General features: G+C 35.1%; 1 protein-coding gene across 1 annotated transcript in view; it reads right to left on the bottom strand.

The window, feature by feature from the left end:
- The window catches only part of SEL1L (SEL1L adaptor subunit of SYVN1 ubiquitin ligase), a 71,693-nt gene that overhangs the window by 26,951 nt on the left and 32,249 nt on the right, over positions 1-12,493 (bottom strand). Inside the window, exons 6-11 of the mRNA XM_074235588.1 lie at positions 12,194-12,356; positions 11,188-11,241; positions 11,040-11,099; positions 6,656-6,737; positions 4,609-4,763; positions 2,837-2,893 (exon numbers count right to left, since the gene is read on the bottom strand). Coding sequence (XP_074091689.1) covers positions 2,837-2,893; positions 4,609-4,763; positions 6,656-6,737; positions 11,040-11,099; positions 11,188-11,241; positions 12,194-12,356 — 571 coding nt within the window. The remainder of the gene's footprint in view (positions 1-2,836; positions 2,894-4,608; positions 4,764-6,655; positions 6,738-11,039; positions 11,100-11,187; positions 11,242-12,193; positions 12,357-12,493) is intronic.

Raw genomic sequence — 12,493 nt, 5'->3', positions numbered from 1 at the left:
GGGATAACTGAGAGTTATTGAGTGCTGCACTGGCACTGTAAAAATATTAAAAGAATCACATAAAGAAGCCTGAATACAATATTTTTGGAGGATTTATGGGAAGACATGATAACTACAAACAATGAGAAACAGTGGGAGGGTGATATGAATTAGATGAAATATTAAAGCAGATAAGAGAATCAAGTGGTCAAGGAATAACTGGAAACTATCTGAAAATCAGCAACAAAGAGATGCAAGGTTTCTTCAGCTAACAATATTTTCTTCTGATGGATCAGCTTCTGGTTGCAGCTTTCATCTACATTAGGACATACCGGTAATGTGCTATTTGCTAAGGAAAAGCATCTGAGAGGACTGAGTCGTTCTGCTTTAAGAGAAGGCAGAAGCTCATACTAAAAAAAACATTTTCCACCAGAAGCTTTCTTCGGCTATTGAAATAGTTTTCTTAGCATTGAAATAGATATTTAGCAAAAATTATTTATCAAAGAGAACTACTAAAAGAAGACAAAAAATTGATAGGGCAGCATAAAGAAATTATCCAGAGTATGCTCAGTTTTTTTATTTCTGTTGTTACCAAATAACATGGAAAAGTATACAAAAAGTCCAAGTTAGTATTAATCCTAGACCAGAGAAGGATAAAGAACTAGAGAAGCACATTATCTATTTTCAAGTTGTCAGGGAAACTAAAATGTTTCTTGTAATAATGAAAGAGTTTCACAGAGGAAATGAAGAAGGTCAGAAAAGGTAGAAGAAAATGCTACCTCTATCAGAAGTTTCAAGGTAGAAGTGCTAATAAGAAAGAAGGATCAATGACATTTGAAATTAAGTTTGTTCTGTGTGTGTGTGTGTGTGTGTGTGTGTGTGTGTGTGTGTGTGTGTGTGTGTAGCTCTCCAAGTAATGCTGATTACAGAGGCTGTGTTCTGCATCATTAGAGTTCTCCAAGTAGAGGTTAAATTAGTCAGAATGCACTCCAATGTTTCTTTTTGATATTCCTTCCAAATCTCATATTCTATGTGAGTATATGTGCCGGGAAGCAATGAGCTGTCCAGCAAAAGAGGAAGAAGAAATGAGTAATGTTGATTCCTGAGACATTTTGAGATTACACTGTGTTGACCTTATGTAAACAAGAGATGGTATAGGACAGAGCAAAGTTGCAGACACAGTAAATTTGACCTAGCAAAATTTGTGACAGTCCTGCAGGGTATATTATTACTATTGACAATATGAAGAGATATCAATTGGCCTGAGGAATCAGACTCTCCAGGGGTAATAACTTCGAAGGTGGTGTATAGCAGGGAGTCCCAGAGATCTTATTGATCCTTTGCTATTAGACATGAATACCTTGAATGAAGTCATAGAAGATATGCCTGTCAAACTGGCAAATGATATTAAGGTGAAGGTGATAACTAGCACAATAGACAATATAGTCAAAATCCAAAAATGGATCAATTTTTACTGTTTGATATGATATAAATGATATGAAAAGAGCTAGTCAAAAATTTTAATGCCATCCTTAGCTGTATAATGAGTGGTACAGTCTAGAACAAGGAAGGTGATTTCACTGCATTCAATCCTGATCAAACCATTTCTGGAATACTATATTTGGTTAAGTATGTTAAATTTGAGGAATGTCATTGATAATAGTTGAAGCAACTAGAATGGTGAGGGGACTAAATATCAGGTCTACTAGAAAGGTCACACTTAAAGGAACTGGGGATATTTAGCAAAGAAAAGATTTAAGGAGATGTAAGATCAAACATTTTGAACTAGAAGTTATCTAGTCCATCTTTCATATTATCCATGAGGAAACTCAGACTTGGAGAGAAGAAATATATTTCCCATGATCACACAGGTAACTGATAAAGCTAGTTCTGACTTCAGGTCAGGCCTTCTTTCCACTGAAATTAGCACAAGAGAAATAATTAATGGGCTGATATAAGAGGTGCAAAAATTGGTATGCTTGGCTCAGTGAGAAAGATCTAAGAGCAATGGGTAGAAGTTGCAAGGAGGAAGTTTTTGTTTCACTGTAATTACAAAAAAATTTCCTGTCCAAGTGTAGAAGGAAATTCTGCAGAAAATGTTAAATTTCCCCTTATTGGAAGTCTTTAAGCTGAACACTGTTGATTACTTGATAGTAATGCTGCAGAGGGAATTTTAGGTCAGTCAGGAAGACCTGATTTCAAATCTTGTCTCAGATATTTACTAGTTATGAGACCCTGGACAAGTAACTTAACCCCATGTACCCCAGTCTCCTATCGTACAATGAACTGGAGAAGGAAATGATAAAACACTACAATAACCTTAACAAGAAAACCCAAAATGAAGTCACAGAGAGTCAGACATAACTGAAATGACTCTATAACAATTCATTTTTTTTTTTAGGTTTTTTTTTTGTAAGGCAAACGGGGTTAAGTGGCTTGCCCAAGGCCACACAGCTAGGTAATTATTAAGTGTCTGAGACCAGATTTGAACCCAGGTACTCCTGACTCCAGGGCTGGTGCTTTATCCACTACGCCACCTAGCCACCCCTGACTCCACAATAATTCTTAGATTTTTTTGATACCATAGATACATCTAAAACATTTCATTTTTATTTTCAGTTCCACATTCTTTCCTTCCCTTCACCCCTCTTCTAACCACTGAAAAGCAAGAGATGTGATACTTAAATACATACAATATTTCAAAACATGCATCTAGGGGAAGAGTAAATACTAAATATATAAATAAAATTTAATTTTAAATGTAAATAAAACCATACATCTAAAGAATTTTTTGAACTCTATTTTTACAGTCACTTTATAATATTTTATTCCTTAAAGAACCAAAAAGGCATGATACCTGGTGGTTTTGCTCTACTCCTCGTCCTCCATGCAAATGTAGCTGTCCTAGACCAACCTGAAATTTAAGAAAAATCACAAGTAAATCTGACTGGTTAATTGGAGAAGGTATGGGTAATAGTTATGGAATCAGGAGCTGGGTTCAATTCTATCTTCTGATTCATACTTAGTTTTTATGACTATTTAGACTGTAAAATCAAATTTTCTCATTTGTAAAATGAGTATTATAATAATATTCATAATTTATAAATAACTCAGGATTGTCATGAAGATTAAATGAGAAAACATACATAAAATATTTTGAAAACCTTAAATCTTTTTTTAAACATTTAAAAATTTTGAGTTCCAAATTCTCCTCCTTTGTGGTCCCTTCCCTACCTATTGAAGGCAAGTCATATAATACCTTTATATATGTGAAGTCAAACAAAACAGATTTTCATATTAGACATACTGCAAAAAAGAAAAGAAAAAAGAAAAAAGGAAGGAAGGAAGGAAGGGAAGGAAGGAAGGAAGAAAGAAAGAAAGAAAGAAAGAAAGAAAGAAAGAAAGAAAGAAAGAAAGAAAGAAAGAAAGAAAAGGAAAGGAAAGGAAAGGAAAAGAAAGAAAAAGAAAGAAAGAAAGAAAGAAAGAAAGAAAGAAAGAAAGAAAGAAAGAAAAAAGAAAGAGAGAGAAAGAAAGAAAGCGAAAAAATGTTTCAGTCTATATTCAGAGTTCATTAGTTCTCTCTCTGGAGGTGGATAGTATTTTTCATCATGAGTTCTTTGGAATGGTCTTGGATTACTGATCAGAGTAGCTAAATATTTCAATAGTTAAACATTATAATAATGCTGTTATTGAGTATAATATTCTCCAAGTAACCTTAAATGTGATGCTATAAAACATCCTATATTATTATGGTGCTATTGGAACAAAAATTTTAATCAAAAAGAAATCAGTCAAAAAAGGTTTTATTATAGTCAAATAAACAAAAACATAAAGACTTCCATATTCATTAAAATAAATATTATTATTTTACCTTCACCTAGAAGGTGATGGAATAATTCATGGATAAAATGATTAATGGGTTATAGTGTTTTTATGTTCTGTGAGCTAGAAATTAAATTTACAATTCCTGACATTTTACGGAAAAATAAACTTTAAATTAGATAAATTTCTTCTAATTTATATACATCAGTCATTTGACATTTATATAAATCAGAATAAATTAAAGATTTGCTGGAAAAAATTATGACTGGTATGGAAACTTCCTTTTCTATTACAAATAAATTAAGAATCTATTTAGCATTAATTCATATCACATATAATCCAAATTAAATACAAAGTTTATCACTTTGAGAGCTTAAAATATAAGACCAATAATGCTTAAAGTATGTCCCCTATTCATAAAGACTTAGGCAATCTCAAATGACATGACTTCTAGTCAATACTGGATTCTATTCTCTGATATTACCAAATTGTGGTCTTTGAAGCATTCTATTACCTATACTCTTTGTGGCCTCCTTTTTCAGAAAATGATCAATGACAGATAAGTGTATTTTCCAGAAACTAATTTTTGTATTCATGACAAAGCAAATCAAACTGATTAAAAAATAGTCTTGGGGTGGCTAGGTGGCACAGTAGATAGAACACCGGCCCTGGAGTCAGGAGTACCTGAGTTCAAATCTGGACTCAGACACTTAATAATTGCCTAGCTATGTGGCCTTGAGCATGTCACTTAACCCCATTGCCTTGCAAAAACAAAAAAAAAATTTCACTCATGAGGGATGGATATACCTGTGCTTGTACATCACCCTTTTCAGCCAGGAACTGGTAATACTGAATCAAATCTTCTTCCAGCATTCCACTGGCCATTCCTGGATTTTCTACTTCATCAGGCAAACGAATTCTTTGTACTACTGTGCCTCCTGTCAGTGAGATATCACTAGCAACTGAAAACAAGAAGGAGCAGCATTAATACACCACAATGAAATACAATGTCCCATGTAGAAATACTGGCAATGAAAACTACCAAAAAATACCATATTTGAATAGGTTTATTCATAATTAAAAGAATTTTTCAATATCATGGTTAATAGGCAAGTAAATAATGAGTTAAACTAAAAGATCAATTTCTATTCCTTTCTCCCTCCTATGCTAAAGAATCCAAAAGAGGAAAAATGTAAGCAATTTATAATAAACTAGTTTCCCATGAAAAGAGACAATATAAAGAGAATTAGATGTCCTTGATGAATTTAAGTTGGCTGGTATATACAAGTTATTTATTGAAAGAATTGATAAAAGCACATGGAAAAAATGGAAGAAGGGCTAACAGGACTTAAGAAGAGCAGATATCTAAATTATTAAAAAATGGGATGGGGAAGAAAGTGGCATCTGGAAACTATGGGCCAGTAGGTTTGACTTTGGTTCCTGACAAAATTCCAGAATAGATTAAGAGGTAGTAAGCTTAAGAAGGGGAAGTAATGGGTCAAGCATGGTGGTGCATGTCTATAATCCTGGGATAGCTACAGCTGGTAGATCCAATTAAGTTTGAGAGTTCTGAGCTGTAATAGGGCTAAAGGCCTACTAATTCTGACATCAGTATGGTGAGTGCCCTTCAGTCTTAGAAGGCCACAAGCTGCCTGAGTAGTGAACTGACTTGAGTTGGAAAAAGAACAAATTAAAGCTTCTATGCCACTCAGTATTGGGATCCAGCCACTTGACTTCCAGTTCAGGGGGGTGTAGGATGGGAGAAGTTTAACTAGAGTCTGTGCCATATCATTTTAGTAGAATGTAAATTCAAAGAGTAATCACAGTGATATATGTCGGTTAAAACAGTTACTGAGCTCTTAGGTTACACTGAGAGATAAAGTAATTGGGCCAAGGGAGATGACAGTTCAACTGTGGCATTTTCTAGTCATACTAGATCAGTAGTATTGTGCCCAATTCTGGCATTGTTTTAGAAAGGACATGAATAAGGGGCAGCTAGGTGGCATAGTGGACAAAGCACCAGCCCTGGAGTCAGGAGTACCTGGGTTCAAATCCAGTCTCAGACACTTAAAAATTACCTAGCTGTATGGCTTTGGGCAAGCCACTTAACCCCATTTGCCTTGCAAAATCCTTAAAAAAAAAAAAGAAAGGACATGAATAAACTAGAGAATAGTCATAGGAAATAATGTTTGAACTAAAGAGAAAACTTAGTTCGGGGGGGGGTATAATAAAAGTTTTTAAACATGTGAAGGACCTTCAGAGGGCAGTACCAGGAACATTGGTTAAAAGTTATAGAGAGGGGGTGGCTAGGTGGCACAGTGAATAGAGCACCGGCCCTGGAATCAGGAGTACCTGAGTTTCCTGGCCTCAGACACTTAATAATTACCTAGCTGTGTGGCCTTGGGCAAGCCACTTAACCCCATTGCCTTGCAAAAAAAAAACAACTAAAAAAAAAGTTACAGAGAGGAAGATTCTGGTATAATACAAGGAAGAACTTCCTATGATTGGTATTTTCCACAAGTGAAATGGGCTACCTTGCTCATAGCTAGCTAGTCTTTGCTCACTAGAATTATTAAGAGGTCAGATGATCACTTGTCAAGGATTCTGTTGAAAGGATTCTTATTCAGATAAGAGCTGGACTAGATGGCTATTGAGGGTCATTTTAGTTCTGAGATTTATGATAGAGACAATTCTAGTGGAGGTTATAATATAATGTCTAAATATTTCAAAATACAGAAGTGCTTGAAGACCTTAAAGTTCAATATATATGTTAGCTATTCTTAATAATTATCCAAATACAAGTTTTATTAATAAATTCTGAAATTAATAAAGGAAAGGAAAAAAAGTAAGATACCATGATTGGCTACAAGACGATAATGAGTAAGAGCAGATTCACAGCTCTGTAGGACTCCAATACCAGCCCAGTAGCGATAACCCTGAAAAAAAAAAACAGGAAAATACTGACAGTCAATCATCATATAAAATAAGGAAAATATTTTAAGAGAACTATTTACAGACTCAGTAATTAAATTCTCAGGAAAGCATTTTTTTTTGCTGTTATTTCACCTGAGTGTAACGATACCTTACTAATCTTAAAGAAATTTATCAAATAATTTCAATTATTTCAAAAACAGGAAGCAATAAAAAAAGCAGCTAAAACAAAATAGGGATATGCTGGTAAATGTTTTAACAATTATCTCTTTAGAGGAAGAAAAAACATGGGTTGGAAAAATTTTTAACTTTAGTCTGCATTTATATTCTCCATCTCTTTCTTAAGCCTAGACAATCAACAAAATAATAAATCATGCCCCAATTTTAATGTTTGATAATTTCTGAGGAATAAATATTCACATTGAAAATTTAACAATTGGTTCTAGCTCCTAGAAATGAAAGACCATGCATTAACAATCATATATTTTACTTAATGAAGAAAGCCATATTTGGAACTTATTTATTCCTATTTTAGACATACTTCTTAAAAAAACTGACTTCCCAAACAACAGCAGATTTAAAACAATAAATAAGAAGTCTGGATTAAGGTTTTTATGATGGTTACCAGAGGCAATCGCTCGACAGATGCATTAAATGACAATTGACTGCAAAAAAATCTTCAGGAAAAAAATTACTTAAAGGACATTACTCAAAAGAAAGCAACCTGAGGACACTGAATGAAGGGCCAAATTCCCTCATGCCTCTGAATAGTTACTATTAATTTCTGAATAGTTGTAATGATTTGAAACATCAACAAAAGGCTGAATTGTGTTTTATATCTTCTGTCTGAATTACAGATGTGTTTGCAACACATTTAAAAAAATTCATAAAGTGGTTTAAAATAATTGTTTAAAAGAATAAACTAAATGTCTGGAAAACATTTATAATGCCTTCTGTGAAAAATTTCAGAAAAATGAGTTATTATTGTAGAATAATTAGATTCAGAAGAATAAATTTATTTGTAGAATTATTCAGATTGCAACTTTGGCAATGTACCTATTGGCACGATGGGTATACGGCCTATTTAAGAGGGCCCCTTGAAAGTAAAGAGGAACAATATTATCCATTTGTTGGAAACTATATTCCTGGAAGACCAACTAGCACTAGAGGGACATTATTGGATTTGTAGGACTACTGCCTACACCCAGTTGTACAAAGAGTTGGCCAGGGAGTTGTTATCTAGACTTAAGGGCCTACTGCCTGGGCACAGGATGGGAATTGGGGCTATGGAACCCCAGTTTATATACTGAATAGACTAATAAGACTCCAAGCTGTAGTGGAAAATTACCAGTCACATAGCTAAGACCTTGTTGGACTTACTGACTAAGCAAGCCTTGCTAACAAAAGAGGTGGTTATTCATTAGTATTAGACTATCTTTTGGCTGAAGAAGGAGGAGTCTGTGGTAAACTGAATTTATCAAATTGTTGTCTAAAGATAGATGACAATGGGAAAGTGGTTAAGGAGATAACCAGGGATATCAGAAAGTTGGCACATGTGCCAGTCCAAGCCTGGACAAGCCCCTTTAGTACCTCTTTGGAAAGAATGGGTTTACTGGTTCATGGTGGAAATAGTTACTGGGTATCTTACTATTGGCCCTAAGTGGGATAATCCTATTAGCCCTGTGTGTCTCCCGTGTATGATCCAGTTAATAACTCAAATAGTACAAAATTCCATCAGCAAATTAGGACTGGTGTATGGCTCTAATAACGAAGAGGTAAAAATATTGATAGAAAAAGTTAGTAGTGCTATTGAAGATGAGGATTATCAATTAATCTGAGGAAGACATTGCTGGTAAAGTGTGAAGGCCAAGTAGTTATTTAAAAGAAAAGGGGGGAGTTGTGAGGAATGAAGGGTGATGTTGGTCGTCACAGGGTGTTGAGGGGGCCCCCTTGAAATCCATTACAAAGGGGGAATGGCCCCAGTCAAGCACAAAACTGGGAGAGTTCTCCTAATCCCATTCCAGAAATGACAAACTAGATTATAAGAAACTAGTCTAGGGTGGCTAGGTGGTGCAGTGGATAGAGCACCGGCCCTGGAGTCAGGAGTACCTGAGTTCAAATCCAGCCTCAGATACTTAATAATTACCTAGCTGTGTGGCCTTGGGCAAGCCACTCAACCCCATTGCCTTGCAAAAAAAAAAAAAAAAAGAAACTAGTCCTTAACTGGTCAAGAGTAACCTAGTTTTGACTTTCTCCTTTGCACATGCTCAAAGAGATATATCTGTTCCTGCTCATTAGTATAATGATCAGGGTGGGGAAACATATAGGAACCAATATAACAATTAGATTTGTGACTCCAGCCTATGATTGGCATGAATGGAGCAGGAACAGAGTCTTTCAAAGTGCATAAAAGAGCTTGTATGTTGGGATTTCCCTGCCTCTCTCCCACCATGAGAGAGGTGTGCCATTTTGTTAAGACATCTTAATAAAAAACCATTTTAATCAAAATAAAAAAAAATTATTCAGATTGAAGGGATAAAAATCAGAATTGTTTCAGCTCAACTCAGTAAGCATGTGCCCTCAGGTACTGAGCTAAACATTGGGGACACAGTGACAAAAAACCCAAAACATTCATTGCCTTCCATGAGTTTATATTTCCATGGGGGAGATAATGTGAATATGGAAAATTGAACATTGACTAGATAACAGAATAATTTGTAGGATGGCATAAGTGGTCCTGGTGGTTGTGGTAGGGTTAATGAGGATAGTCCCGCACATCCCCAATCCCCCCACCCAAGACGTGGCACTTGATCCAAACTTTCAAGAAAGCTAGGAATTCTAAGAAAAAGACATGAAGGAAAATGTATTCTAGCCATGGGATCAGTCCATGCAAAAGCATGGAGATGAGGGCTGGAATGTTGATATAGAGACCAGTAAACAAGCTAGCTAGACTGGAATGTAAAGTAGATGAAAGAATAATGAAAAGGTAGGCAGAAGAGAGTTTGTTAATGGCTTCAAATGCTAAACAGGAGTTTCTAATTTATCCTGGAATTTGGAAAATTACATGGTCATATTGGTACTTTAGGGATATCAATTTGGCTGTTGTGTGGAAGATGGTCTGGATGGGGGACCCTGGAGGTTGCTAGAGCAGAATTAGGAAATGATTATAAAAGTTCAGAAGAGAGGATATGTAGACATACCTGAAGTAGGTGGCCATGAGACTGGAAAGAAGGATATGGATATGAGATGTTTTATGGAATTAGAATTGAAAATGTAGCAATGGGTTGGATATGATGGGTCAGGGAGATAGAGATCAAGAATAACCCCAAGGTGATGGATGAAGGTAGAAGATTGGTGGTTGTGAAAAATAGTGGTGCTCTCCAAAATAGAAGTCAGGGAAAGGTAAGTTCTGTTTTGGGCACAATAAGTTTCAGATGCCTGGGACATCCAGTTGTGTTTTTGATGATTCAAAATAGAGGTTCTGAAGAAAGACTTGGGATAGACATTGTAGGAACATACACTTTAGGAAATGGGACTAGGATGATGAAACTGAAAAGAAGACTGAGAAGGAGCAGTATGCTAAGAAGGGAACTAGGAGAGTGTCATGAAAACTCATGGAGAAGGTATCTAGGAGGAGGGATTATGGATCATAGATTTTTGAGCTGGAAGAGACCTTAGAGACTAAGCTAATCCAAATCCCTCATTTTATAAAAAAGATATAAACAAAGATATAATCTTATTTTAAAGGTAGGAAATAGCAGAGCTCGAATTCAACTTGGACACTCTGACTTCAAATCTAATGTTCTTTCCACTTACCATTATGGTGTCAAAAATTATAGGGAGGTAAAGGGTAAGGAGTGAGAAAAGTCTACTAGATGAGGCAAATTGTTACTAGCTGCTTGGTAGCTAACCAGTGACCTTGGTTAAGCTACTTCATCCCATCTGAGTTTCAGTTCCCTCATCTGTAAAGTGAAGGGATTAAACCAGATAATATCTAAATTTCCTTCTAGCTCTGACTTGTTACTCTCTTTTAAACTCTATCTTTCTCTTTTTTTTTTTTTTTGGTAAAACAATTGGGGTTAAATGATTTGCCCAGTATTAGCTAATAAGTGTCAAGTTGAAGATGAAGTTCTATCCACTGCACCACCTAGCTTGACCCATTGCTACTCTCAATTTAAAAAAAAAACTGATAGTTAAAAATTCCCAGAGTTCTTACAAATATAACAACCTTACTCTAATGTTGTACAATCTTACCCAGTTCCACTTTAGTGATATGAATACTTTCCCCCAAATTAGGTGTTACTTACCAAAATCATGTGAGCAATTAGATTTCCCCCAAGAGCTCCAAAAGTATAATAAACCAGAGCCTACAAGAGAGCAGAAAAAGTTTAAATGAACCCTGACACAATTTTATCAAGTTCAAATGAAAGCAAAATGAAACTCTATGAGTATTACCTTTGCCTGACTGGAGTTGACACTAAGTCCAGAGGCATAGAGAAAGCCAAGGGCCTGAAATCAAATACATGATAAATAAGATTTGTTTCTTTGCAAAGGATGTTCAAAATCAGACTTAAGTTTTAGTACAACAGTTGGTACAAGGGGAACAAGGAGTTCATCTCAAAGCAGAGCCCTGGAATTCACTCCAAGGGATATAGATAATAAAGAAAAGAATTTTCTTTATTCAATCTTTCCTTAAAATCTTTCCTTAAAAGATTTGTCAAGTTTTCAGCCTGAGCTATAAACTGGTCAAAAAAGGGAGGGGGGAGGTTTCATTCCCCAGTGCCCCAAAGATAAATATAGCCATATATGAATTGTACCTCATTCTTGATTGATGAGATTACATTATAAAAAGAAAGTAAAGGTCAAAATAAATCATAAATATCCAACTATGGAAGTATATATCCACACCCATCCACCCAATGGATTATGCAATTTGTGTATATACAAAAATGACTACACATCAAACCTCAGAATATGTAGGTTAGATACTAATTTGAGTAAATTTTCAAGAGAACTAATGCTGCATTCATTTTCTTGACAAGAATAACTGAATGGTAGTTGGTATTTACCTTTAAGTAAATTCAATAGTTTAATAGTTTAACAAATATTTTAAGCTATAGTGATAATTCCAGGTGTTTTGAAATTGAAGATGTGGTGATCTTCATGTTGAGTACATTTATTTCCTTCTCCACAGACTTAAATAAGAGAGTCTCAATAACATCAATGCAGTAAGTTGGGGTATAAAACCTTTTTAACTGACTACAGCACTATTATCAACAGCAAAAAGACAGAACAATAAAATTTACATGATGGGAACCTTAACAGAAGTTTAATAAGAGCCATTTTACCCTTTGAATCTACTTTACACATGCAGAGGGACAGAGAAAGGGTGAGAAAGTAGATTATTAAATAACTGAGGAATCTGTATGTACTCTGAGGATCCCTAAAAGCATTCTCTTACTGTTTGTCCCTTGGGAGAACCCTCCTCAGTTAGTTTCTCAAACAATTCTTTTGCTGCAAGGACATCCTGTTTTAGGTAATCTCCAAACAAAAAAGCATAAGAAACTTTTTCCATGGCCTTGGTATGGTTCATATCTGCTGCTTTTTGAAGATACCGATATGCCCTTAAAAGATCAATAAAAAGAGTTAGCATCTTTTACAAACAGAAAATAAAAATTAAGATACACAGTCTGGATTTCCTGACATGGCAGAATACAATTGCTTTTAAAATTGTTCAGAAAGTTGAGTATGAATAAAATAT

This window comes from Macrotis lagotis, chromosome 4, assembly GCF_037893015.1.
Source record: "Macrotis lagotis isolate mMagLag1 chromosome 4, bilby.v1.9.chrom.fasta, whole genome shotgun sequence".
NCBI lineage: Eukaryota > Metazoa > Chordata > Mammalia > Peramelemorphia > Peramelidae > Macrotis > Macrotis lagotis.
The sequence above is the reverse complement of the archived record's forward strand: the minus strand, read 5'-3'. Positions and strand labels throughout refer to the sequence as shown.